A 26,893-nucleotide genomic window follows, 5' to 3' on the forward strand; every position below is an offset into this window, starting at 1 on the left:
GCTAAAGTGGTACCTCAGGTTAAGAAGAGTTTCAGGTTAAGAACGGACCTCCAGAACAAATTAAGTTCTTAACCCGAGGTACCACTGTACTATAAATATAAAACTACTAACACTGGCATTACAGAAACAAGCACATCAGTTTACACTATTTTAATTCTAATATTTTGGTAAAAGATGAGTCTTCAGTAGGCCTTGACTAGCAGCACATAGTATTTTTTTTTTGCCATTTAACAGTTACATCTTATGCAAATGCATTCAACAAAGACAAATTTTCCCTTCCCCAGGCATTTGAAATCAAATTAATTTGTACTATTTTGTTATTTTTTCAAATACACTGCTAGCTGATGTGCAGTTGTAAATACCTTGGGGGCGGGGAACCTCTATCCCTTTTTATAGCGCAAGTAGCAATAGGTTTGCACTGCACAGAGTTTTAAAATACGTTCAGCTTTTGGGGGAAAGACCGTAACTCAGGTAAAATACAAATTTGTTGAACTGGTCCCTGTAGCTGTGCTTTCTCAGCTGATTTCTGTGTCTCGACTTACTAGGGAAGGCGCAAGAGCAGTCCTGGCCTGCTTATTTTAATGGTTAGTTGGCAACCTTATTAGGACACCTACCAACTTGGAAGGGCAGAGAGCTCACACACAAGTGGACCTTTTGCCACACCAGCTCTGCATCTCCCTGCCATGGCGACAACTACTACCTATTTCGTTAAGGGCGCAGGAAATATACGAGAGACGGGGAGAGAGCTGTCGCTTCTAAGGGCTGAAAGCGCTTCCTTTCGCCTATTAAGTCACAGCATAACACCGTAGCTGTCAAGAAGGCGTTGGAAATGTCGCCGAGAAGACTACAAGTCCCAGAAAGCTTAGCGCCCCATTCTGGGTTTGCTCCCCCCCCCACCGCCTACTTGTCTTTGTGGGGTATTTCTCCTCCTCCCCTCTCCTCGGTTTTCAACGGCGCTTCCAGGCCTGATGGTGGTTAGGCGTTTGCCGTGTTCGAACAGGCCAATGGCTGCGCGGCCACGAGGCGGCGGCGGGTGGGACTATTTTGCAAGCGACCAATAGGCTTTTGCAGTTGGAGCGACCAATCGGAAGGCAAGGCGGCAGATATGAGATGGCGGCGGAGTCGGCTCTGAGGGGGAGAGGAGGAGAGAAACGCGCGGGCAGGTAGGTCGGTTCGTCTGTCCGCGGTAGCGTGGCCAGAAGTATTTGAGAAGCTGAAGTGGGTCAGGTGAGGGCGGGATTGAGACAGAAACAAGGCATAGGGTATACGAGCCTTTCGCTGTGGTGCCTCAAGCATTTGTGTGGCCTTGGGACGTGGGGCCTGTGGTCCTGCCTCCAGGGCAAGCTGTTTCGTAGAACGGAGATGCAGTGCTCTGAAGCACCCCGTCTGCTCTTGCTCTTTGCCCAGGGGCTGAGGAGAGCAAGAGGGGCAGATCGCCATTCTCCCTCTAGACGCGCCTGAGCGAGGAGGAAGTCTGGGGTGGAGCAGAGACGGGAGTGAGTAAGGGGCGACATGACAGAAGAATCTGATGACGTTACGCGTGGCATAATAGATAGAGGAAGGTTTTCTCCCTCTCTCATAACACTAGGACGCGTGGGCATCCAATATAGCTGAAAGATTTAGGACAGATGAAAGACGAGGTCATAGTTGGTCAAATTATGGAACTCGCCCTGCCAGGAGGCAGTGATGGACACTAACCTGGACGGCTCTTAGAGAGGATTAGACAAATTCATGGAGGAGAGAGCTGTCAATGACTGCCAGCCATGATGTGGCTGTGTAATACCTCCACAGTTAGAGGCAGCAGGGGTTCCAAATAGCAGTTGCTGGAAACCTCAGGAGGGGAGAGTAGGCTCACAGTGCTTTCCCACTGTGAGAACAGGTTGCTGGACTAGATCCAGTGGGCTCGTCTTATGAAGGGAAATCCTAGTGATTCGGGACTGGGAAAGGTTTTGGGGTGCTTGTTGGGTGGGATGAAGGAGAGATACAGAGGATGTCAAAGTTCCAATCTAGTTGACACGTGGTTCTTCTAGATATTTATTTTATTTATTGCATTTCTATACAGTACCAGGTTTTTCTCCAAGGAGCTCAGGGTGATGTACATGGTTCTTCCCCTTCCTCATTTTATCCTCACAAGAAGCCTATAAGTAGGTTAGTGCTAAGTGACAGTGACTGGACCAATGTCACCCAGTGATGTTAATGGCCGAGTGAGGAACTGAACCCTTGGTTTCCTAGGTTCTAGTCTGGCACTAGCCACTATGACACACTGTCTTTCCATGTGCCAGTGTGGCCGCCTAAAGTACAAAGTGTGATTTTCTGCCCTAATTTCAAAGGAGTAGTGTTAATACAGAGCTAATGTGGTGTACTGGTTAGTGTAGGACTAGAATCTGGGAGACCAGGCTTCATATCTCTGCTTGACCCACTGGGTGACTGTGGGCCAGTCAACCTCTCTCAGCACTAACCTACTCATAGGCTTGTTGTGAGGATAAAATGGGGAGAGGAAGAAGTATGTAGCCATCTTTAGCTCCTTGCAGAAATTGTTGGATGTAAATATATCAAGAAATAAATGCAATGTGTTAACGAGTTAATAATACAACCGTTGCTACTTTGCTACAACCGTTTGCTATGAGTAGTTGTGCCACTACTAGAAGAAAGGTGGTAAGTTCCTTGTGTAATAAAATAAAATTTCTATTCTAGAAACATCCTCCTTGCTTTGTGACCTTTTGATTTTTTTCCAGGGCTTCAGCATGTTTATTCTTCTCATCCTGTAGGTTAAATGGCTTCTTTGCTCAAGCTTGATGGAGTCTGCTGTAGAGTTAATAGTTTATTTTCTGCTATATTTTTCAGGGAGCACCAGTTCTTTTTTTAGGAGCTGCAGTTGGATCAATTGTGTTTGATCTTACAATGTAATCTTCAAAGTCATCCATTAGCTTAGGCCTTTGATACAGACAGCATGACTGTTTGTAAGAAATGCCAAAATGAATGCTTAGTATTCATTTCTCCACAACAGGCATGTTTTATTAAGCAGTTGGTTCTTCCATAGTTTATTTTCTGACCACCTTTCACTGTTAAAAGGCCTTTCTTTGCAATCACTTTTAATGCCTTTATTCCTTGAAATATGGTGCTGCAAGGCTCTGATATTGACCCTCTGGAAGTTGGAAATTACAGGAGGAAAGTTTTCTTAACACTTATTTTATGGCATAACCTTAAAGGGCTGCAATCCTTCAGATGCAAGAAGTGTTATCCTGAGTTGCAGGTATATGTACACATGGTTGGTGAGGATTAAAATCAGAGGAAAATGAAATGCAAAAAGTATGAACAATAATAATTATTAGCTTCTCATTCTCCAAACAGTAGTTGATGATAGCACTAGCATCCTAGCACTGATACAAATATACCATGGTTCAAACCACAGATTACACTTTGTCAATATTTTTTATGTTAAGCAGACACTGTTCTGTGCTTAATCAATTCTTATCAATATTTTCCCCCTAGGCCAATTGCTCCTTGCAATATCTTTTATTGTTAAATTAACTGTTCTACTTATTAATATTCCTCTGTACCTGCCGTGACTGAACAATCATCTTCTACTGTGGCCTTACCTCGAATGCTTGTGGGTGTTCTTCACCTTATTTATACAGTGGTGCCTCGCAAGACGAAAAGAATCTGAATCCGTTCTGCGAGTCTCTTTGTCTTGCGGTTTTTTTCGTCTTGCGAAGCTATTAGTGCTATTAGCGGTTTAGCGGCTATTAGCGGCTATTAAAGGCTTAAGGGATTAGCGGATTAGCTGCTAAAAGGCTATTAGCGTCTATTAAAGGCTTAAGGGATTAGCGGATTAGCTGCTAAAAGGCTATTAGCGGCTTAGATCAGCTGATAAGCGGCTTAGATCAGCTGTCAAGCGGCTTAGCGAACAGATGTTAAGCGGTTTAGGGGCTTGGGGAAAAGGGGGGGGGAGGGGGAAAAAACCCCAGGAATCGCAAGGCATTTTCGTCTTGCGAAGCAAGCCCATAGCAAATTCGTCCTGCGAAGCACCTCCAAAACGGAAAACCCTTTCGTCTAGCAGGTTTTCCGTCTTGCGAGGCATTCGTCTTGCGGGGCACCACTGTATTTATTTATATGTATTTTATAGCCTACTCCACCCTGTAATCCCATGTTGAATTACATACAAGTAACATGCCTTGCCATATATTGAAGCATATCAAAGCAAGCAGCATCAGTAACAACACTGCAGTGGAATGCATATTCTTAATTAATCCTGTACCCCCTAAGACCTATGCAAAGAAGTGTGTCTTGACCCACTGACAATGTAGTTACAATAATACGCCCAGATGCATCTTAGAGGAAAAGCATGGCACAAGCTGGGGGCCACATCAAAGAAGGCCCTCCCACACTCTGTTATGGCCCAAACCACCTGTAGGATCTACACTGCAGACCTTAACACCCAGGCGAGTCAGTACGTATTAGAGGTACTCTTCAGATATTTCAGATCCAAGTATTAGGTACTTAAGCACAGGGTCCTAAGCACCTAGTTAAAAGTTCTGGAAGCTGTCAGAGGCTCAGCCTTGTGCATGACTGAAAAAATATTATACACTACTATAAGAAGCCTAGATGTTGCTTCAGTTAAAGCGATCACATAATTCCATTAGTCTGTCTTTCTATTGAGCCCAGCTCCCCTTTGTTTTGCTATGGCACTAGATTAAAGTCCTTGAGGATTTTATTCCATTCACAAAAGTCTTCTCATTCATCTCATTGTCACTCATCCTTCCCCCCCGCCCCAACCCCTTCATGAGCAAAACATTGCCCTTGCTAATTTGGTTTTTTTCAACCTTGGTGACAAAAATCAAATAATCTTTTCTTCCTTCATCTGGACACCCACTTTCTAATTGGACACAAAGAATAGAGAGGGGGTAAAGCAGTAACACTGAAGGTTATTGCACTGGTGATTGCAATGCGACAGTGATAAAAGAAGAGAATCCAAGCTGCAAAGCAAACAAGATTGCTCCCCCTGCCCACACCAGTAACTGCTCTTTTCTAATATTATGCAGACTGGGGGAGTGGGCTGTACACATCCTCCTCCTCCTTTAACATGGCTGCAGTACAGGGCTTTTTCTATTGTGTATGACTGGGCTGTCTGAGAAGGGTTCTGATTGTATGTGCTGTCTCGCATTTCCATTTCATTAGCGTTAATAATAGGCAGGCATATTTTTGTGCGGGGGAGTGTTGCTGATAAAGTGACCTTTCAAAATTACAAAGACCAGTAAAATGTAGCACGGAATAAGGGGGTTTAGAGCTGTTTCCAACTGTGAGGTCTCTAATCATAAAATTGGGTTGGATTTTAGTTGTCAGGGCAAGACAATAAATGGACTGCAAGCCCATTTCTTTGTTACAGTATGCCCCAAATGCATGGGGGATTAGAGGATTAAAACAAGGGGAAAGCTGTACTCAAAAGATCCTTCAGGCTGGTTTCAGATGAGAAAAATTCAACAAGAAGAGATGGAATGTAACCTCTAATTATTTATGGTATTGTTTTCTTTTGATTGTTAGGTTTTTGAGAGTACCTAAAATAAAATTTAAAAATAAATTGGGTGGGGGAGACAACAAATGATGGAGGCAGGCTGCCCTGTGATCTTATGCAATGTACATCAAATGTACGGTAGTTACACACTGCGGAGTGAAAAACATGGAAAGGGGAGATTTTAAAAAGATTTCTTTTTACTAATTATTTTGTTATTTACTTGTAGCCAGCCTTTTACCAGCCCTTCTAACCAGGGCAGGTTAGAAAAATATCACAACTAAAAGAGTACAATTGTATTAAAACCTCAAAAAATATAACCACAAAATTCATCAGTAATGCAATTGACAAAACAACAGCCCAGGATAGTAATTGAAGAGGAGGGAGGATATCCACTCAACCCAAGGCCTGCATAAAGAAAAGTAGAGATGTGGTAAGTCTAGATGGAAATGATGCATGAAAGGTTTCTAGTAACTAGGAATGGTGAAGTCAATGGAAGAAGTAAAAAATTATGGCGTTAAGCGCTAAGGTTGCAAGCTTTTGGAAGTCTCCAGCAGTGAGTGACATCAGATCCACCAGGTGGGGTAGGTAGGGCACAGTCATGAGGCACTAAGGCAAAGACAAGAATTTTATGCAGAAGATATGGAAGAAAAGTCAGTAGAGATGAGAGTTTATATATTGTGTGAATATGCACACACACACATACACACACACATGCATATACACATAATATACTGGACATGATTGAGGGGAATGTACCAGCATGAGTCCAAGAGCTATTTTCAACTGCAATGTCTAAACTATTGTGAGGGTTTGCTTAAAACTGAAGAAATCTTAAAGTAATTGTTTAAAATCATAGGCAGAGTCTGTCAATGAATATGACAAGGACACTTTTCTCCATTCAGTGTTCAAGTCTGATGCAGGTGACATGCCTAGCGTTCCATCTGTCACTTTCTGTGGGGTAGGAAAAGTGGAGAAGAAGTTGGTTAGCCTGAGTTCTGCTTTGGCTCCATATCAAGGTTGATGCATTTGTGCCAAGAGGGCTAATAAATGAGTCTTTGTGTTGTTTAGTGTGCATGGAATTTGCATAGGCTGTGCTGGAGCAGGCAGATCTGTTTCTGAAAACAAGGAGCAAGTTCTTCTCGCTGTGTCTCTGCTTCCCAATGCCTCATCAGAAGCTTTCTGCACTTGTGTAAGCAATCTGACTTTCTGTGTTTATTAAGTAATAGGGGCTATCAGATTTCCTAGAAGTTTAGATTTGAAACCCCACAAATAGGTATTGCATGAATGACAGTCAAATTTAGTTCAGTGGATTTTCCTTAATGTCTAGATCATGACTGGGACACTGGGGAGGGAAGGGTGAATAACTGGCATAGCTATTCTGTGGAGTGATCAGTTTTCTTGGGTGAAGACACTAACTACTGCATTAAGCAAGTAGAGAGAAGTTGGATCTAATTAGATTACAATGTGTTTTGGACAAAACGTACTTAGTGGTGGAGCTGGCCTGGGCTGACATGTATAAGACAGCAGAATGTGCTGCAAGTGGGAGGTCAATCGACAATCATTCCCAGCTGCTTGAGCTGAACTGCTCCATCTTGTCCTCGGCTTGTTAAGCACGTCAAACTGCAGGGAAGTCTACCAAGCAGTACTGGAATCAGACTGCACTTGGCAGCCAACTCACCAAGTGGTTGGAGAAAGCAGTACTTCTCCATGCTTTGCTGCTTTTGGAGTGATTTTGCCAACTTAATTGCTCCAATTATTCAGAACCTACTGTCCAGTTACAACTCACCCCTAGGCTGGCACTGCAGCAGGGTATTACCTACAGGGGGTGGCTTTCAGGTAATCTTCATAAAAATATCCCACTGCATCATGGCATTCAAGTGCATAAGAGATAATTTGATTAAATTCATGTGACAGCCTTTCTTCCTGTCTGTCTTTAAATGCTTGACTTGCAACAAATTTTTCATAATACTTCACCTCTAAGAAAACAGATAATTATATTTGTGAGTCCAATTGAACCCCCTCATAAAACAGGAATTTGCTCTCTTTGCATAGAGAGAAACCTGGCACAGAATGTCACTTCTCAGAAGATGATGCAATCTCTACCTCAAATCTGTTCTAGATTATTTTCATACATGCTTAGTAATTTGGAATGTAAGTTAAATTATTGGTCTTTTTGTTAAATATTTTGATTAGGATCTTAATACCAAACTTTGGCCAGTTATAAGGTCTTGCCCTCTGTAGGGTCTGATGTGTAATATGACAGGTGAGTGCATCCCTCAAACAGAGACCATGCTGAAGGACTGTCTGCAGGTTGTACTTGATTGATTGCTAAATGATGTGCTATCTGGTCAGCCCCACCTGACTTGATTTATACATGTCGTGCTGGTATCTACAGCAAGGATAAGAAGCCTCAGGCCCTGGGGACCAAATGTGGCCCTCCAAGCCTCAGCTCTCAGGACAGCCAAAGCCTGTCACCAGCCCTGCATCCTCAAGTGCTCTTATCTGGGTTGAATCTATTCTTAATTATTGTAACATCACTTTATTGCCTTGCTGCAGAGCTTTGTGTGTGTGTATTTTAGAAACTTTTACGTGGTGGATGTACCTTATTGTATAAAAAGTCACATACCTGCCTCTGGCTCTACCCTCCACTGGTATGTGGCTCCCAGGAAGACTGTCCATGATGGAATGCTGTTCTTGGGCTGAAAAAGGTTCCCTACCCCAGATCTGCAGGTGGCTCCTGCGTAGCTGAGTATTTTAGTCTGTGTTCAGGTATGCCTCCCAAAGTAATGTATCTTTGTTTCTCTCCCTAGTGATGCCATTTGCAGTTTAGTTATCTGCAATGACTCCTCCCTTCAACGGCATCAGATCATCTTCAATCCAGACTTCTTTGTGGAAAAGCTCCGACATGAGAAACCTGAGGCATTCACAGAGCTTGTGGTCAGTAACATCACCCGGCTGATTGACCTGCCTGGAGCAGAGCTAGCCCAGCTGATGGGACAGGAGGACCCTCAGTTGCCTGGCACATCCTCAGGGTTTTTCCGTTCCCTGATGTCTCTGAAACGCAAAGGTGAGCCTGATGTGTTGGCTAAGATTTTCCCCTTAATTTTTTGATGTTAAGCCTTGGTATCCTGGGTACAGCCTCTGCTACGTGTCCCACATATGTGGCAACAACTCCAAGGAAGTATGTGAAAACTTTTCTGGTCCAAGTACAGTGCAGACCAGCCCCTTATTAAAAGAAAATAAGAAGGGCAGTACAGGCAATTCTCATTTTACATGGGGGGTTCAGTTCTGCGTGTGTTGGTGTAGCATGCGTAAGCCCATTCTACTCCCACTCTGTTCCACCCCCGTTCTTCCCCTTTTCAGGAAATCTTTATGATGCTTCAGGGCTACTTCTGGGTTTGGCGCTGTGTGCGTGATCATGCGCCATTCGGAGAGAGCCAGTGTAGTGTTAAGAGCAGTAGTCTCGTAATCTAGGGAACCGGGTTTGCGTCTCCGCTCCTCCACATGCAGCTGCTGGGTGACCTTGGGCCAGTCACACTTCTTTGAAGTCTCTCAGCCCCACTCACCTCACAGAGTGTTTGTTGTGGGGTAGGAAGGGAAAGGAGAATGTTAGCTGCTTTGAGACTCCTTAAAGGGAGTGAAAGGTGGGATATCAAATCCAAACTCTTCTTCTTCTTCTACTGCTAAATCAGTCATTGCCTGTAAGACAATGACAATGTTTATTTAAATACTTGATTTACACAAGGGATGGGAAACCTGTGGCCCTAAGATGCTGCTGGACTCAAAGTTGCATCAGTCCCAGCCAGCATGGCCAGTGATGATCAGGGATGATGGGAATTGTAGTCATCAATATGTGGAAGGCCTAGGTTCTCCAGCCATGGTTTTCTTTATCATCCCTTTCAATTCCATTCTTATGGAGAACAAAGCTCTTGTTTCGGCAGCCATAATGGTGCCACCCATGCTAGAAGGTAGTATATGCATCTTTATTTTTTTTAAAGCAGGTTTAAAAAAAAGTCCTGAAACAGAAAGGGAAAACTGCTTGGGTGTGTGCTCCTATGGAGGGTGGGAAGAGGAGGTGGAAAGCAGCAGAGAGTGAGGAGGGTGTGGTGTGCAAAGATGCCTGCCCACAACATGAGATCCACTTTTGCGGGTAGTTTACTACATACAGCTGCAATAGTAACAGACTGTGCCTCTTGTTTCATCTAGAATAGGAGATCTGGGGAGAGACCTTAACTTGGTGACAGAGCAGCGCTTTGCATTTGGAAGGTTCCACCTATAATCCCTGGCATCTACAGTTAAAACTTATGTGAAAAATGTTTGCCTGAGATCCTAGGCAGCTGCTGCCAGCCAGACAAATAGTCTACTCTGATCTAGATGAGCAAATAGTCTGAGCAGTGTAGTCTATGCCTTATATCTTACCTAGAAAAGCAATCACTAGTTCAGCTGTCAACTGGTGTACCTTCTTCCTCCCATTGTGCTGCCTACACTTTTGGGTGTGCCAGGTTTGGATGAATGTTGTGCTCCCACCCATAAACATTTATGTTTAATTCTTTGGTCAGCTGGTCGTTCTGTGCTACTAGCAGGAAGAGGATTCCTATAGCTAAACTCTCCTGCTTCAGCTGGCTCTCAGTCTTGGTTCCCTTTGAAGATACCCTTATTTGTATCTCCTCTTCAAAGTCTTAACTGGACCTATGTAGCTGCTAAGAGCAATGTTCCCAAGGTGTTGCTTAGAGATGCTGAGCAAGGAAACAGTCAGTTAAGTTGGGAGAAAGATCTGGTAGACAACCAGCCTTGGACTCTCAACCTGCATTTCTACTTGTTTCTTTTCTGGCAAATTTATTTTGCTGGAAGACGATCAGAGTGGCTGGGGCAACCCAGTCAGATGGGTGGCATATTATTATTATTATTATTAATTACTATTCATCTTCATCATCATCTAGGGACATATTCCTTCCAAACTGAATTAAAATATGCAGCCCTTATTTCCCACTGCAATATAACTTACAAAGGTTTCCATCTTGCCCTGGCAACAAAGTAATTAACGTCACATTTAAAGGATGAAATGTGAGATTGCTTGAACAATCCTTTACCTGCCTAAATATGACTACAAATATCAGTCCAAATATCTAAGATGTAGTTTTTCTACAGATGTTCTATGCCCTAGGAATATTGGGGTGGGAGGGAGTAGGCTTAATGAAAGAAAGAAGAACTTTTGGGTTGGGGGGATGGAAACATGCAGGGTGATGTTATAATGCTGGAGAGAAGAGGGATGAATTTGGAGGAGATTACTGGAAGGTGAATGATAAAGATTTGGGTGGAAGAAGGATTTTAGATATGAGCAATAATTTTGCATGGTGTGTAACTGGATGTGCGCACACGTCATGTGGCCCTTGAAGGGGTGTCCAGCCCTCAATGCCAAATAAAGTTAGCCACCCTGTTCTGGGGTATTTTCCTGTAGTGGGGAGGGGATCCTTGGATAGCTTGTCCCTCCCACTTGCTCCACTGGGCAGAATTATTCAAATGAGATAGCTCGTACCTTCCAGTGGGAGGGTGACCCCTTCAGTTCCTTCCTGTCTAGCTCCTTGTGCAGGAAGAATGTCATGGGACTGGCAAATTGATTCCCTTTGTGGCCATGTATCAAAATTCATTTTTACTTTAATGTCAATCACATATTGGAAGTTACCATGTTTTTCTATTCCCCTTTAAAGCTGCTAAATGTATATGGCAGTGTTCTGCTAATGCTTCCTTCCACCCCTCCTCTGCCATGTGCTCCCCACACTCTCCCCAGAACTGCTCCAGAGAAGTGAGGGAACACATTGAACAGAATTCGGGGCATGTGAGGAGAGAAGAGAAACATCAGCCTACAGGTATCTAAATGGAGTTCCATGTGCTGAGACTGTGTACCTATGAATTCCAGATGATGGAGACAAATAGGGACAACCATAATTGCTATGAAACGTTCAATTAGGCCTGCTGGAAACAGAATGCTTGTCAAGATGGACTTTGGGTTTGCTCCAGGAAGTTAGTTTTTATATATTGCCTATCCTTCTGTGGAATCTGTTCCTTTGGGTCATTTTGAAACAGATCCAAGTTTAGAAAACCCAAGTATCTGTTTTACAGCATACTTTCCTTTCCAGATCACAGTAAGAGTTTTTTGTTTGCTTTTTAAAAAAAACCTGAGGAGATGAGGAGTTGCATTTGCAAGAGAAAGGGTCGAAGTGAACACACAGTGAACTGGGGCTTTTTAATTCTGCCTTTTCAGTATAGTATGGAAATATTTGCACATTTCTGGGACTCACAACAGTTGATGATGTTGGCTACTCATTATCTCCTCCTTTTCATCTCTAGAGAAAGGGGTGGTTTTTGGAGCTCCACTGACTGAAGAAGGTATTGCTCAAATATCTCAACTGATAGAATATCTGCATAAGAGTAAGTGGTTTGTGGTTTCCTTTCTGTCTTTGTTTAGTCAAGGATAGTGGACTGGTCTGATGGCACAGATTTAACTCACTTCTGAACTGAGGAAGTCCTAGGAGCTATGTGATTCTAGACACTAACCTTTTCCTGCCACCCCCCCACCCCCCATATCAAATGTTTAGTGATTTTTTTGTACTAGACCTCTGTAGGATATTCAGATAATGCTGCAGGAAGAAAAGGAAAGTATAAAAGGTTAAGAAGCTTTGTCAATATACTAGAAGAGGACAACATTTTATCTAACATATTCTTGATACCCCTTTTGTCTTTCTTCTCATGGTGCAGATCTGCGGGTGGAAGGCTTGTTCCGAGTGCCAGGAAACAGTACCAGGCAGCAGAACCTGAAAGAAGCCTTGAACAGTGGGACAGAAATCGACTTGGATTCAGGGGAGTTTCACTCCAATGATGTGGCCACTCTGCTGAAGATGTTCTTGGGAGAATTACCAGAGCCTTTGTTGACCCATAAACATTTCCATGCACACCTCAAAATTTCAGGTGAGTCAGCCTTGGAGGGAAGTGGGAACCAGCCCACAGGATGTTAACATCAATAATTTGGGGTTTGCCTTGTTCAGTGATAAAGCTGTTGGGTTAGGATCAGAGAAAGGCCTACTTCCTCTGCCCATGTCATAATAGGAATATATAAGCATGAAACCTTTGGGATTTCTGATTTATGCTGAGGAAATGAAGAGTGCAAAGGAGTGTGATGGCAAGTTGGGAATGGGCAGTTGATAAAATAGTGTATAGTTTCCTGAAATGTGTGTGCAGCTGAAGTTTCTTGAGATGTTTTCCTGTTAATAGATCTGATGCAGTTTGATGACAAGGGCAACAAGACCAACATACCCGATAAGCAGCGTCAGATTGAAGCACTGCAGCTCCTCTTCTTGATCCTGCCAGCCCCCAATCGCAGCCTGCTCAAATTGCTGTTGGATCTGCTTTATCAGACAGCCAAAAAGCAGGACAGGAACAAGATGTCAGCTCATAACCTGGCTCTTATGTTTTCACCTCACATTTTGTGGCCTCGAAATGTAAGTGGTGTTAGATTTTTAGGCAGCAGTACAAAAAAACAGTCTGGGAAGGAGTTCATCTGTCCTATCCCAGATTGGCTGCTGTGTCCTAACTCCTGAAAATAAACCTACCTCTACCAGGGAGCTTGCATCTTACCTACACTCTCCTATCAATTCTGCTTTGGTGTTTCCCACTATTGCCAGGTGACAGCCAGTGACCTACAGGAAAACATTCCCAAGCTAAATAACGGGATGGCTTTTATGATCAAGCACTCGCAGAAGCTCTTCAAGGTAGGTGCTTCAAAAGGAAGGGACAATCTCTTTCTCTCTTTTAGTATCTGCTTAGCAAATGTCTCAGGCTGTCCCCTCCTGGGGGAAAATATGTTCTGTGCACAGTCCTGACACTGTCAAGCCTGACATCTTTTTATCTATTACTTCCTTGGAGGTGCTATGTACTGTGCCTGCTCTCTTTGCTGGGTAGATCACAAGTGGCACTGATATGTGAAAACAAGGCCTCCTGTTCTAAATGGCAAGATATCCTGCACATGTGAGTGTCCTTGTAGTTAGCGTGCCAAACTCTGCCTTAACCAGGCAGTGCCCCTTTCCTGATCAGTTACTATCATGGCCTCTGAGGCTGCTCTTTGGGTCCTCATCTGTCCCTCTTTGCCATTTAGCTTAATAAATATCCCTATTCATGGCTAAAATCTCTAGAAAACTAGGCAGGTTCACATTAAATTGTCAAAAAGTGAGACTCCTAAAGCATCTGGTAGCATACACCATATCTGAGATTATAAAGGACTGAATGTTTGCCCTGGGTGACCCTCCTACCTATAAAGGAAGCACGCTTCAGAAGATTTTGCATGGATTACATTCAAAGTTGAAGTTGATGGTCTGGTGGGGTGAGTGCCTGGAGCAACTGCTATAGGATGGAACCTCAGAGGTAGGGAGACTTCAGCTTAATTGTGTCTGACTCCTTCTGTTTCACTCTCCTTCCAAGGCTCCTTCATATATCCGGGAATGTGCAAGGCTGCATTACTTGGACTCCAGAACACATGCCTCAAAGGTAAGAGCAGTCCATGACATTGGTCATGAAAGGGAGCACCCAACATGGGAACCAGCAGGTCTGCAAACTGATGACTAAAACAGTCTTGTTCATGAGAATTTCCAATAAGGGATTCTTCGGGGGAAATCTATTCCTTAGGAAGGCAGAAAAGATGTAATTAGACCCCAGTTTTGCCACTTGGACTGCTACATATTTTAACCTAAAATTCTAGAGAATGGAACAAATTCTCATTTAACTGTCAAAAACAGGACAACATTTAGTATAGCACATGCATATTTTGGGGAGAGAGGGAAAAGATCGGGCCCTCAGCTGTTCGCCCACGTCTGTCTTTGCTACTGGATATGAAGCTCAGACTACCTTTATTAGTGTGATGAAAGGCAAGATAGCTATCATTGGGAATGGGGTGCTAATGGTCTTTATAGGATAAAACAGCCTGAAGTGCAGAGTGTTCTTCTGTATTTTTGCAGGATGATTTGGACTTGCCTGTGCCCCGGAATTTCAAAGACTTCCAGCTTCTGAAATTCAAGAAGCGAGGACTGGTGGATCCCTCTGCCCACCAAGAAGACACACAGCAACATACAGAAGAAGCACTGAAAGAGCTCTTCCACCATGTTCATAATATGCCAGACTCTGCCAAGAAAAAGAAGCTCATTCAACAGGTAGAAGGGAGACTTGGGTAACTGACTGGAGCAAAGAGGCATGAATGGGGCTTTGTGCTTGGAATGGGAACCAGGATCAGTCTTTGGGACAGATGGGCAATGCTGCAGAACTAATCATGCTATAAAGTGTGTGTTCTAGTTTCAGAAGCACCCTGAAGCTCTCACTCCTCAGGCAGGTGTACCCACACCCCGGACCCAGAAGCGGGCTCGCACTCGTTCCTTCAGTGGCTTAATCAAGGTATGGCTCTTTCTACCATTAACAATAACTTCAGCTGCAGTGGTGCTGCTCAAGTTACTTCTCGCTGGTGTACATATCGGGCATATTGTCTGCTGTCCAGATGCATAAGCTTTCTGATGGTATGGGGTGTACATATTCAGGCTTCCATAAATAAGCCCTATTCTGTTCTGTTGCCTTTTTCTTTTCGTTCCCCAGTCACAATCCCAGTGTTTTCCTTTTCTTCATACAGCGTAAGGTGCTGGGGAGTCAAGGGTCTTTGGATAAAAAAGGGAAGGATGCAGTTTTGGAATCAGCAGGCATGAAAGAGCAGAAGCACGGCAGCAAGGAGAATGTTAGCATGGTAAGGCCAGCTGGAAGAACAATCACTGTGCACTCATGATGAGGTTGGTTCATGAAGTGGGTTGCTGCTAGCTATTGCCTGCAGTTCATATCTGTCTGCACTGATGTGGCACCCTAAATTATCCTGAGCACAACAGGAAGTCTGGGAATAAGCCTAAAGCTCTAGATGCATCACTCACATGACTAATGGAGCAGCCCTAAGCTGTGTTGGTGCTGGGGCCTGGAATATGCCACTGCTATGTGACTGGAATGGCTACTAAATGCAGTACCTGCTCAGCCCTGGACATGAGTGGGGAATGGAGGGAAGACACACCAGCCATGACCCCAACTTCCTTGGAAACACTGCTATTGTCCACCAGTTTCAGAATGTGGTAGAAATGATACCTCCCACGCTGCCCAGAAACAAAGGGAGCCAAACCACACTGGCTGGCTTGTGAGTGGAGCCATGCTAGCTACCACCATGCTTCCTCAATACACAGCATCCCAACATGTGAGCCTCAGTAGCACGGCTCCCAAGAGGCCCCAGGCAGATTTGGAGGAAGGGATCCAGCACCTCAAATACCCCACCCCAGATAGTTGCACACAACCCTCAGATCCCTGGCAGCCCATAGAACCAACCCCCAACCACCCTGTGCCTGATGGCCTCTGCCTTCTGGGTAGCATCCCATCCCTCACTGACTGCCTCATATCCCCTGGCAGCAACACTCAGCCCCCTGGTGCATTCTCAGTGACCCATCTGTGGAGCCAGAGGAAACAGGAAGTGGGGGAGCCCGAGTCACATCCAACCTCCCTACCCACCCTCCTTCCGAGAGTTGCATCCTAAAGCCACTTGAACCTGATTCAACACTTATGGAACATTGATTTTTTTTTTTATTGAATGGCACCTGATAGAGTGGATCTGAAAAGATAAAGAGGCATGTACATGGTTACTGACCAATCATCCCAGCAGAGTTTTTTGCTGAGTGGCCAACCCTACAGAGGAGCAACTGGAAGGGAAATTTTCTGTGCCATGTTTGGTATAAAGATGTACTGTTGATGTTGACATGGATGTGTATTGAAGGGGTACGGGGTCCAGCATAAGTGCTGCTTGTCTCTGTTGCCCATAGCTGTGACGCTTTCCAGATACGTATGTCACTGGCTGAGCGTTCTGCCAGCATATCTGTGGTGGCAGTGACACATGTGGCATTCTTCCATTGCAGCAGGGTTTCCACTGAATCCTGTAACCCCTGATCCAGTAGGAGTGAGCCCTAAGCCCATCTGCCCTGCTGATCTTAGGTAGTTGAACACTTTCTTTCCCAGTGTAACAAAAGGCTGTTTCTTTCCTTTCCAAATCTGGGGAATTGAACTTGATGCCTCTGCTTCTATTGGCTGATGGCCATTTTTGCATTTGGATGCTCCTTCCTTCTGAATTAAGGCTCCATATTTTTTTTCTGGAGCAGCTTAATTTCCAGAAGTTTGGCAGACAAGTGTGTGACACGGCAGGCTAGTAAATCTATGCAGCATGAGTAAGATCATGTTAGAAGTTGACTTGAATTTAGGCAGGCCAGTTGCTGGCAACTGAACCATCCTATCTTAGAGAGTGACAGCAAGGTTCAGAGGTTAGAGTTTTCTCATCTTCCCTAGTTACAGAAACCTGCTTCCTCTCCAGCCATCAATGTGATTTGAGCAAGTCTTAGGTCCCCTGAGGACAGGAAAGGGGAGTTCAATTCTGTATGTATACATTACCATGTATAAGCAGCAGCAGCAGCTTGCAATCTCATGTTCTCCGTTTTGGTATGAAGCCTATGGACTTACAGAACTGCCTTTTGGAATAATAGAATCATAGAATTGTAGAGTGGGAAGGAATCCCAAGGGTCATCTGGTCCAGCTCCATGCAATGGAGGCATCCTCTCCACAGCCACCCCTGGGTGGGCCTGAACCATCAACCTCTGGTTAACGTCCAGACACATTGACCCTTTGCACCACAGAGGCTGCAAAGATCCTTTTTAAGTGTGTGATGTGTGTCTATAGCTTGATGCCTAAACTCATTGCCAAGAATTAACCAAGAAGCTGCTGTCAGGATGGTTAACTTTTATCAGACAGATAAAACTAGTGAATAGATTTGAAGTGTTAATGTTAGTCCTCAAACTGCCTTGAGTAGGCTATTTCTGTTGGCAGCATCCGTGAATGAAAGGAAGATGTATAGAGAAGCAACCAAGCTGTAAGAGTGGGTTAAAATGGTCATTAGCCTTAAATCTGGTCTTCTCAACAGGAAGCAGAGGTGTAATGTGGCGAAATGTGTCCGTGGCTTCCTATCCTTTCCTAATGCTTGCAAGCACAGCTCAGTACAAATGTACTAATTATTCTCCTTCTGGTACAGGACTCCCGTAAATATACTCGATTCCATGGTTCCTCGACAAAGGAGTCTTCCATTTGAAGATCCACTCAATGATCGGTCTTTCTCTTTATATCAATATATATCTACACACAGCAAAGACTTGCAGCTCTGTGGATAATGCCTGCTACTCCCAAGCTGTGAGTCAGGACTCGCTTATCCCTCTAACCTCACTTATTGGAGCCTGGCCTACAACTGTGTGTCTGCCAGAATAACAGACTCTTCCATTGAACATGAGGAAACCACTATTCAACCACTTGTCTAGCCTGAGAATGGACTGGACAGTATCTGCAGTATAGCCTCTCTTTGGAGAGGTTGCTTTGTATGCCTTGTTCTCTCAGCTGTCCATCTTTCTAACAGTTCTTTGGGACTTGGCTTACACTGTCCTGTTTTGTGGCTGGTGTTTGTTTGTTTGTTTTTTATTTTGGCTTTTAGTGTGTACGCACACTGTTTCTTTTACCCCTGCAATTCCCATTAGCATCCACAGTAGAGTCAAGCTTTCAGATCCCCTTGGCAGCTAGGCTCATCTCAGCCTCTCTTTGTATGGAAGTCTCTCTGTTGTGGTTACTGATGGGATTTGAGAAGTAGCTGAGCTCTTAGCTGCCTCTCCCAGATTGCAGGGATCTCCCTCAGGCCTGTGGCTCATCTGTCACAAATCCCAACGTCGGACGTATCCGAACTTAGACATCTTAAACCAGGGATGCGGGGAGCCTGTGGCACTTCAGATGTTGTTGGATTCAGTCTTCAATTAGCCCAGCCAGCATGTCCTATTCTTGGGGATGATTGGCAGTTGTAGTCCAGCAATATCCCTCATTTAAGAGCAGCGGTAGCAGGAAATAATTTCTGCAAACTGCCCCTTTAAGAAAATTGAGCCCAAGGGCTCCTTGGCTGAATTCTAGCATGTCTGGTGAATCACCTGCAATGTGATTACATCTTTCTCCCCTCAAAAGGCCGCCAGTTCTGTTGCCACAGACACTTGCCTTCCGCCTGCTACGATTATTCTTCCATCAGCGCTGATTGCCAAGACAGCGTTTTGGCTGAGGCTCTGCCTGATGGAGTCTGTTTCACTGCCCCCTACCTGTCACATTCCCATTGTCTGTGGCCCAGGCTCTGATGTACGTTGCTCAGGCAGGACAGGGGGCTGACAGTTTAATGACTAACAATCTGCTGAAAATGCACTGAAAGAGAGGAACTTGCAAATACAGAAGGCTAACTGACTTGCTCCCTGGAAAGGAGGAGAGGCTGTCAAGATGAATAAAAGAAATGTTCCTGTTTCCTTCCATCAACAAGAAGAGGGCAGGTGGGAGGGTGGTGCAATGTTATAGCAATACTGCTATTTGCAGCTCTGTATTTGCAGCCCTGTACCTAAAGGAACAAGTGTCTGTCTGGGTCAGGGGTGGTGAACCTGTGGCCCTCCAAGTTGTGTTGGACAAAACACCTATTAAAACTCCCACCTGTCATCAGCCCCAGCTAATGTGGCTGAGTTGAACAACATCTGGAGGGCCACTTACTGTTCCTGATAACTGGCTTCTGCCTTAGTCTCAGAGAGATTTGGCCCAAAGGCTTTTGCAAAGGCACTGTATATTTGAATTTCCTAAATATGTGAGGATTGAGCTTTTTATTATTCTAAAAAGTCAGTCCTAAATCTGTGTCAGGGACCCTGTCAAATGGCCTTCTGATGTGTAGAGATGTATACACCCCTGTTAATGTAGGTATGGGGAACCTGTGGCCTTCCAGGTGTTGTTCAACTCGACCTCTTGTCACCCACAACAAGTAGCCATATGGTCTGGAGCTGATAAAGAGTTTGGGGTCCGACCACACCCAGAGACTCACAGGTTAGCTGCTTCTATGTTCCTCATCTCCCCAACCCCCAAGCTGGTGTGGAGCTTCAGCCAAAGAAGTAGAAAGCTGCTAACACTTGGGAGGTCGTAGGCAAGAGTGAAAAGTGCCAAAAAAAATGTCAGGGGAAGCAATCGTAGTGGGCAAAACCAGTTTCGGTTACTCTAGATCTTAAGCTTGGGTCATTCAAATCTTAGCGGTATTGTAAGTGAAAGCAGGACTGCCCCCATTGTTGTGTCAGTGTTGCTAGTGCAGGTTCTCTGACTGCCCCCATTGTTTTTCATGTTTTACTGTTCTCTTAACTTATCCTTATGTGGACAACCTTTACTTATTTATGCAATGTAAGTAAAATAATATGTTGTTTCTTGTGGTGTATTGCCCTCTGTTAATGTGAAAATCCTACATTAAATACTGGTGGTTATTGGTGCCTTCTTAACAGGCTCTTGGCTAATTTTATTTTTTTATGTAGAATGGAGATCAGATTTAAGAGACGGAGAGTCTGTGACCATAAGTATGACTTTAAAAGTGTGTGCTTCTGGAGCTGGGCTTGACCAGGGGACTCCTGTGCCTGTTCCCTTCCAACTATCAGCAACCCACTTCTTTTCCTCTTGCTCTTTCCCATGATTCTATATTCTTTCCATTACTGGCCCAGCATTCCACAATGGTATAGAAAGTGGGCATCACACTAGTCCTCATAGACATTGTAAAACAGAAGGGCAAACTTATGGTCCTCCCTTCTGTTATTGGAGGACAACTCTCATCTGCTCTAGCCAACACAGCCAGTGGTCAGGGATGATGGGCACGGTGGTCCACTAACAGCTAGAGGGTCACTGGTTCCCCATCTCTGCTGTAGAAGGGCTTATGAAAAGACATTTGGGAAAAGAGGGAGCCTGTGTTAGATGATCATTATGGAAAGAAGGTTCTTCCCATGGACTGAGTTAATGGAGTAGAGAACCAAGACAACAATGCAGTCAGAATCCACCCCACTTCTCCACAAGGCTTAATTAGAGGGGAAGGCATAGTTAGGCTTCCTGCTGGCATTGACCCCTGTTGAAAACCCCTGGAAAGCCACTGCCAGTCAGCCTAGACAGTGCTGGACTAGCTGCACCATTTCCCTGGCTCAAGGCAGCTCTACATCCAAGTTATTTCAGAACAAAGTGATGGGGAAGAGGCTATACCTTGCAATCATCCAGCAAGCTACCAATAACTACCTTCTGCCAACCCATGTAGGCAATGCTACTTCTGAAGCATTAACATTGCTAAAACCCAGAGAAGTTATTTGTTGCCATGTGCTGACATTCAAAACTGAGGGAATCAGAGATCCTGAACTCAAACTACTTCCCTGGAAACTGACCTTGGGACAGGTCTCAAAGCTACTTTTCCTGGAAAATAAAATTTCGTGACAGTTTGAAAGGTCACGGCAACAGTGATGATAGGATGTGAAACCTGGTTGCCTTCCCATGCATGCAAGTGCCTGTCTATAACTGGTGGAAGGACCTGATACTTGTCTGCCAATTCCCTTTCTCCGATATTAAAATCTAAGCAAACAATACTTTATTCTTGGGAAAGAGAGGAAAAAAACGTCTGCTACAGAGCCACAAGAGGGAGCTATTTGCTCATCCATGCCTTGTGATTTCCTGCCTACACACCTTAGCATGATCAGCTGGTAGGTGAAAGGGATTGTGACATGAGGGGTGATGGAGCAAAGGATTGCTATTCTCATTCTTGGTTTGGCCAGTTTTAGCAGATGGGGCCCTGTGATTTATTTTCTCCATTGCCTTCACTTGATGCAAACTGCTCCAGATTCCTTAAGCCAAGCAAAATGGGGCCCACACACCAACCCGATGACATGCTGTAATGCAGTTCCTAATGCAGATGAAACGCAACAGCCCTGTAGCAGTTATTAATGACTCCCATCCCAGGACCACCTTCTAGCTAGCCATAAATACAGAGAAGACAACTCCTTGGCATCTCTATCAATAAAGCAGGACAGGACTATTATGCCTCCCTCTCTTGTCGGGCCAGGGAAAGGGTTTGGTGGGCTCCGTGCAAAGGAAAATCAAATGGAGTTGAAGAGAAGCAATGCGATGCCCAGTGTACTTCCTTTTGAATCCTTCCTGCCCCCTTCCGGGAGCCAAGGCAATCAGGAAAAACCCTTGAGAACCAAGTCCTCTCCAAAGAGGCATGAGTTTATTGCAGTAAAACTGCAGTGTTTGACACTATGGAGAAATATGCCAGACATACTTGGCAACAGCAAGTGGAAAGTTAGCCTAATAAGCAGTAAATTATCCCACTCTTTCCCCGAGGAGGGATAATGAATTTCTCCAAGTAAAGGAACAGAGAGGGAGAGAGAGGAAGAAAGTGTAACAGTGAGTACAAACAGGGTCTCTGGCTTAGAGATTCTACATGGAACAGTAACCAAATTCCCACAAATTTGTCACATGTGTGTGGAATTTGATCCATTTTGTGTAAACGATGGCTAGAATGCGGTGGGGGAATAGCTGGCACATTCTGCAGCATCTGTTAGGAAAGCTATTGTAATAAGAGTCTCTGAGGGTTCCAGGACAATAACCATCTCAAGTCCACGTACCTGCAGTTGAAGCCAGTTTCCTGAGCCACCCAAGTGGTGGGATCTTTCCTTTTGCCCGTAGGAAATAAACTAAGAATCAAGATTACAAATAAATACTTTCTCTGGGCTGGGAGACTGCTACAGTCAATTACCCAAACAACCGTGAAGGCCCTTGGTAGGACCAAATAACAAATCCCAGAAGCTACAACCAAAATAGGCTTCCGTTGTAACCAATAATGTGCTGCAATATGGAACTCTGGATGGCTTTAAAGGCTGGAATAAAGCCATATTGGAAGGGGGAGGTGTTGTGTGTCCTCTGACTTGACAATATCAGAACTAAAGGTGGCGGAAATCCAAGTATTTTGCAGCTACTATGAATGCTTTTAACCTACCTTTCAAGGGCATATGTAAATTCCACCTCCACACTTGCACATGTTGTTGGCCACCATGTCGAATCAGCAACCAATGGCTGGAATGGAGTCATATTTTGAAAAATGTACTCTGTCTTTCTGAACCCAGCAGGACATGAGCAAATCTATGCCTTTTTTGCTTGTATTGCCATGTAAACAATAATTAGCTCTTATATCAAGGCAATAAGTCTTGGAGAGACCCCTGTAAGTTAAGGAAATGGCAGGACTGGCCTTCAGGTGACTTGACTAACTGGTGTTCTCAAATATTACTAGTCTTGACGCTGAATCTGCCCGTTTTTGACAACAATTACTTCTAGAAGTTGTTCTGGAGATGAGGCAACCATACAGGCTTTGAGTCCAGTTAACCTGGAAATGAAGAGCACAGCAGGCCAAATGCTAGAAAGGAAGTCTTCCCCTAGTGGTTAGAGGCCACTGGAAAGGAGGCAAGATGGGTCTCACTTGGAAGGGAGTTCCAAATTCTAGGGCCGCCCAGAGACTTTCTGCTATTTATTACCTACTTTTCTTCCTCTGCATTTCTCATGGGTACGCAATATGCCGCACCTTATAGCCATAAAGCAAAGTGGTTCGTGCGGTAGCTAAAACATGTTTGTTAGTGTGAACATGAACTGTGGAAGCTGCACATTCTGAGCTGGAAGTCTTGTTTATATCTGAGCTCAGGGTGATGAGAGAAATTATCCTGCAGGTCCAGCACTCATTTTGTGTTTTAGCCACATGTTCCAAGGCTCAGCCTAGGACTGGAAAAAAGACTCCAGAACTGATCCCTGTCTCAGGTAAGTCCTGCTTTTTCTAGTCCCTTTTATTTGGTCTGTCTTCTCACACATACCATGCTGCTCACAAGTGCTCAGAGATGCTTTTCCCTGACATCTTCTGGTTCTCTGTGTTAGTAGCTGTAAGTCAAAGTTGTTGGAGATAGCCTTTTACACAAAGAGCTCATGATAGGGGGCCTTGCAAATAGAGGACTTTGAGCCACACCTTTCATTGCATTTTCTCAGTCATTGTTGTTTCATCAGGAGAGAGACTTTCAGAGACCATCTTGGATGCTATGGCTAAAATTCCATCTCCGTATCTCTTTATGGCAGGGGTGGTTCTCATGATGTTGTTGGACTACATCTCCCATGATTCTTGATCATTGCCTCTGCTGGTGGGGGCTGATGGGAGTCATAATCCAACAACACCTGGAGGGCTCCCCCTGCTTTATAGAGAACTTTGTGTGCAATAATTTTGCCAGCCTCATGAGGGTGCTGGTGTGACAAGACAAAAAACGAATAGCGGTAATGATTGTTGAAATTACTTTCCTAATGGCATATAATGTAGAACCTGATGTATTCCATTAAAGCAGCAATCAAATTATAGTCATGTAATGACATGTCTCAAACTTCTATAAAGAGACTTTGTAGGAAAGGAATGGTGGGAAGAGATTTCTATAATAAATTATGAAGAGAACTAGAATTTGTGAAAATTTTAATTGTTGTACCTCCACCAGGAACATGAGAGAGGAATAATGAACTGCCCTAGTTGAATATGAAAGCAAGGTTCTGCTTCTGTCGTAAAAAGCAATTGAGGAGGTGCCTGGTTTCACTAAGGGGTAAATGTGTGGATAATGACTGGTGGGATGGGAAAAATGGGCTCAGAGAATTATGTTAGTCTTGTGGGAGAATAAAGGATTTGATCGATCAATACAGATCCAGGTCTTGTGTGAAGCAAATGAAAAAGCAATGCAAGGCACAGTACACAATACATTTGTGAAATAACTTGTCTGAAATCTGCCCTTACATTTACTCTGTCTAGAATTAAATCGGTCTTCCAAAACACACTATTTTCAAAATAATCTCATTTGTTCAAACTAGGTGTGTCATATTAATTTCATTACATTCCTTTTCATTAGGATCTAGTTCCATATGATAATTGCTTTTGACACTTTTATTCTATCCTTCCAAGTTGCTCAGGGCCCCTCACCACACATTTTATTTTCACAACAACCCTGGGGGTCAGTTAAGTTGAGAGATAGCTAGTGACCTGTCCAGGGTCACCCAATCTGCTTTTTGGGTGAATGGGAATTTGAAACCGGATCTTCCCAGACCAAGTCCAGCACTCAAACTATTCCACCACCCCATGCCAACTAAATACTTAACAATTTGGTTAATGTTGCATCTGTGTGTTGCTATTGGCAAACTTCCTGCATCAGAAAACACTGAAGGGTTAGCAAATCTTAATTCTTTCACAAAGACCATCTAGTGGCAAAAGCATTTCAATCATGAGTTAAAAAATCAGTAACAAGCCACTTGTCTGTCGCTACAATCAAGACTTGGTGATCTACAGCCAGGTACATTACTGCAGAAAACATGTGCTGTGTTGTGTGACTTTCAGTTCTACTTGTGTCTAATCTATCTGCATGTGAGCTATTCGATACTAATACTGTTATTCAACAACTTTTGGATCTTGGTCTTCATTATCTCCAGATGAAGCATCACAAGCAGAGGTTTTGTGACCCACTTGTTATGCATGTTGAAAGTTGAACATGAGGAAGCAATGATGGATTAGCCTAGTGGAAAAATGTGCAGTATGTGCAGTGAATGGTAGCCAGACCTCTCTCTGAGCTTCTGGCAGGGCTTGCTGGCTTTTCTACAGAAGGCTTTCCAATTACATTGTAATAATCCAATCCAAAATTGGTAACTGATAGACAAAAAACTCAATTTCACTTACTAACCCAAAAGCTTATTAAAGTCGTTAATAAGTTGTTGGTCTATAGTTTTCTGATAGTTCTTATTTGTTAGTGTTGTAACCTGCTCTGAGGTCTTCTGACCAAGAGCGGGATGCAAAATTTAAAAATACATAAATGAAAATCCATTGGCCGCATCTCAATATGAGCAGCTTGTTGTTCTAATTGAAAGTGGAGGGTAGAGTAGCCTCTTATTTTCAGCATGCTTTTTGCTTCCCTGACATTCCTACTTTCAACCCTGAAATCCTCAGTGACACCCCCCCCCCTTCTTCTCTTACTCTGGTGGGAACAGACAGGGACACCCACCATAATCGGTAAGGCAGGAATAGTTCATAGATCCACTGTGAGGAATATAGGAGTCCTAAGCATCTGGCAGGGCTGGCCTGAGAGGATTATATGCACTGGAGGAAAAATAGCTCTGCACCCATCCTCAGCTTTGGGTCTCTGCTTTCCCCGGTTCTACACACACACACACACACCCCTTCCTTGTCCTGACTGTCACTGACTTCTGAAGCTGTGCTGCCCAGCAAGGGAATGTGTATTACAGTTGCTAGGTAACTGCAAAGCTCAGTCCTCAAGGATCTGGTTAAGCGTGGGTGGGGGTATACATGCCCCAGCCCCTCTGGTATCCCAGGTTAGGTCAGACTCCTTGTTTCTCTAAGTTAGCACCAGCGAGCTTCCGTGGGGCCTGTCCCACATGTTGCTATTCTGACTCCAGCTGCACCGATATGCACATGAACAGCTTCCCCTCCCACATGTCGAGAGCCATAGCAGGGCCTGCTCCAAACCCAAAGCCCTTTGAAGTGTGTCAGAAGCATTAAACAAAGAATGCAGTCTCCATGGAGATGGTACCCCACAAACTTGACCAATCTGCCTCAGCTCCCTCCCCCTTAACCACACAGCACTCCATGTCCAATTATAACAAATCAGATAGGAAGAGAGATGGTTGGGTAGGATAAATGAGATGGAGGACTGTTGCAAAATGCTAAACTGCATGAGGAAGCTTAATCTGCAGATACAAATAGTTATTCAGAGATGTTTGTAAGTGTGTGTGTGTGTGTGTGTGAGAGAGAGAGAGAGAGAGAGAGAGAGAGAGAGAGAGAGAGATCTGTTCCTATCTAGCGACCCATTCAAGGTGCATAGTATTTGTGTCTATGCCCAAACCTATTGTCCAGCCTGCAGCTGATGATGTAATGATAATGCAATTGGTTCCCTCTTCTCTATAATGTCCACTGTTACTGTATCCCAGCACCACCACCATTTTCCAGGTCACAACCACACCACACATTTATAGCACATAGCTTCATCCAAAAAATCTTGGGAATGGTAGTTTGTTAAGGGTGCTGGGGAACTGTAGCTGTATGAGAGGTAAACTACAGTTCTCAGAATTCTTTGGTGGAAGCCATGTGCTTTAAATGTATAGTGTGAATATTCATGGAAACTAGCTCCCTTCAGAGTGAATGGTGTGTGCTTGTGTATATATACAGTGGTATCTCGGGTTACAGACACTTCAGGTTACAGACTCCACTAACCCAGAAATAGTACCTCGGGTTAAGAACTTTGCTTCAGGATGAGAACAGAAATTGCATGGCGGCGGCGCGGCGGCAGTGGGAGGCCCCATTAGCTAAAGTGGTGCCTCAGGTTAAGAACAGTTTCAAGTTAAGAACGGACCTCC

General features: G+C 44.2%; 1 protein-coding gene across 4 annotated transcripts; it reads left to right on the forward strand.

Annotated features, from left to right (window-relative positions):
- The first annotated feature begins 1,013 nt into the window (after window positions 1-1,013).
- On the forward strand, window positions 1,014-19,935 carry ARHGAP19 (Rho GTPase activating protein 19). 4 transcript variants are annotated; one of them, XM_083443848.1, is made up of 13 exons: window positions 1,092-1,163; window positions 5,739-5,942; window positions 6,601-6,701; window positions 8,323-8,579; window positions 11,861-11,941; window positions 12,269-12,478; window positions 12,782-13,008; window positions 13,192-13,278; window positions 13,985-14,050; window positions 14,518-14,709; window positions 14,849-14,947; window positions 15,177-15,287; window positions 17,646-19,935. In XM_083443848.1, exons 3-13 carry the CDS (start codon window positions 6,673-6,675, stop codon window positions 17,700-17,702), a joined length of 1,416 nt encoding a protein of 471 aa, XP_083299974.1. In that variant the 5' UTR covers window positions 1,092-1,163; window positions 5,739-5,942; window positions 6,601-6,672; the 3' UTR covers window positions 17,703-19,935. The 4 variants fall into 4 exon arrangements, with proteins under 4 accessions (XP_083299973.1, XP_083299974.1, XP_083299976.1 ...); XM_083443850.1 differs by lacking the exon at window positions 6,601-6,701; XM_083443847.1 differs by lacking the exons at window positions 5,739-5,942; window positions 6,601-6,701 and having other exon boundaries at window positions 1,014-1,163.
- Window positions 19,936-26,893: the final 6,958 nt, after the last annotated feature.

This window comes from Podarcis tiliguerta (genome assembly GCF_965153285.1).
Source record: "Podarcis tiliguerta genome assembly, chromosome: 5".
NCBI lineage: Eukaryota > Metazoa > Chordata > Lepidosauria > Squamata > Lacertidae > Podarcis > Podarcis tiliguerta.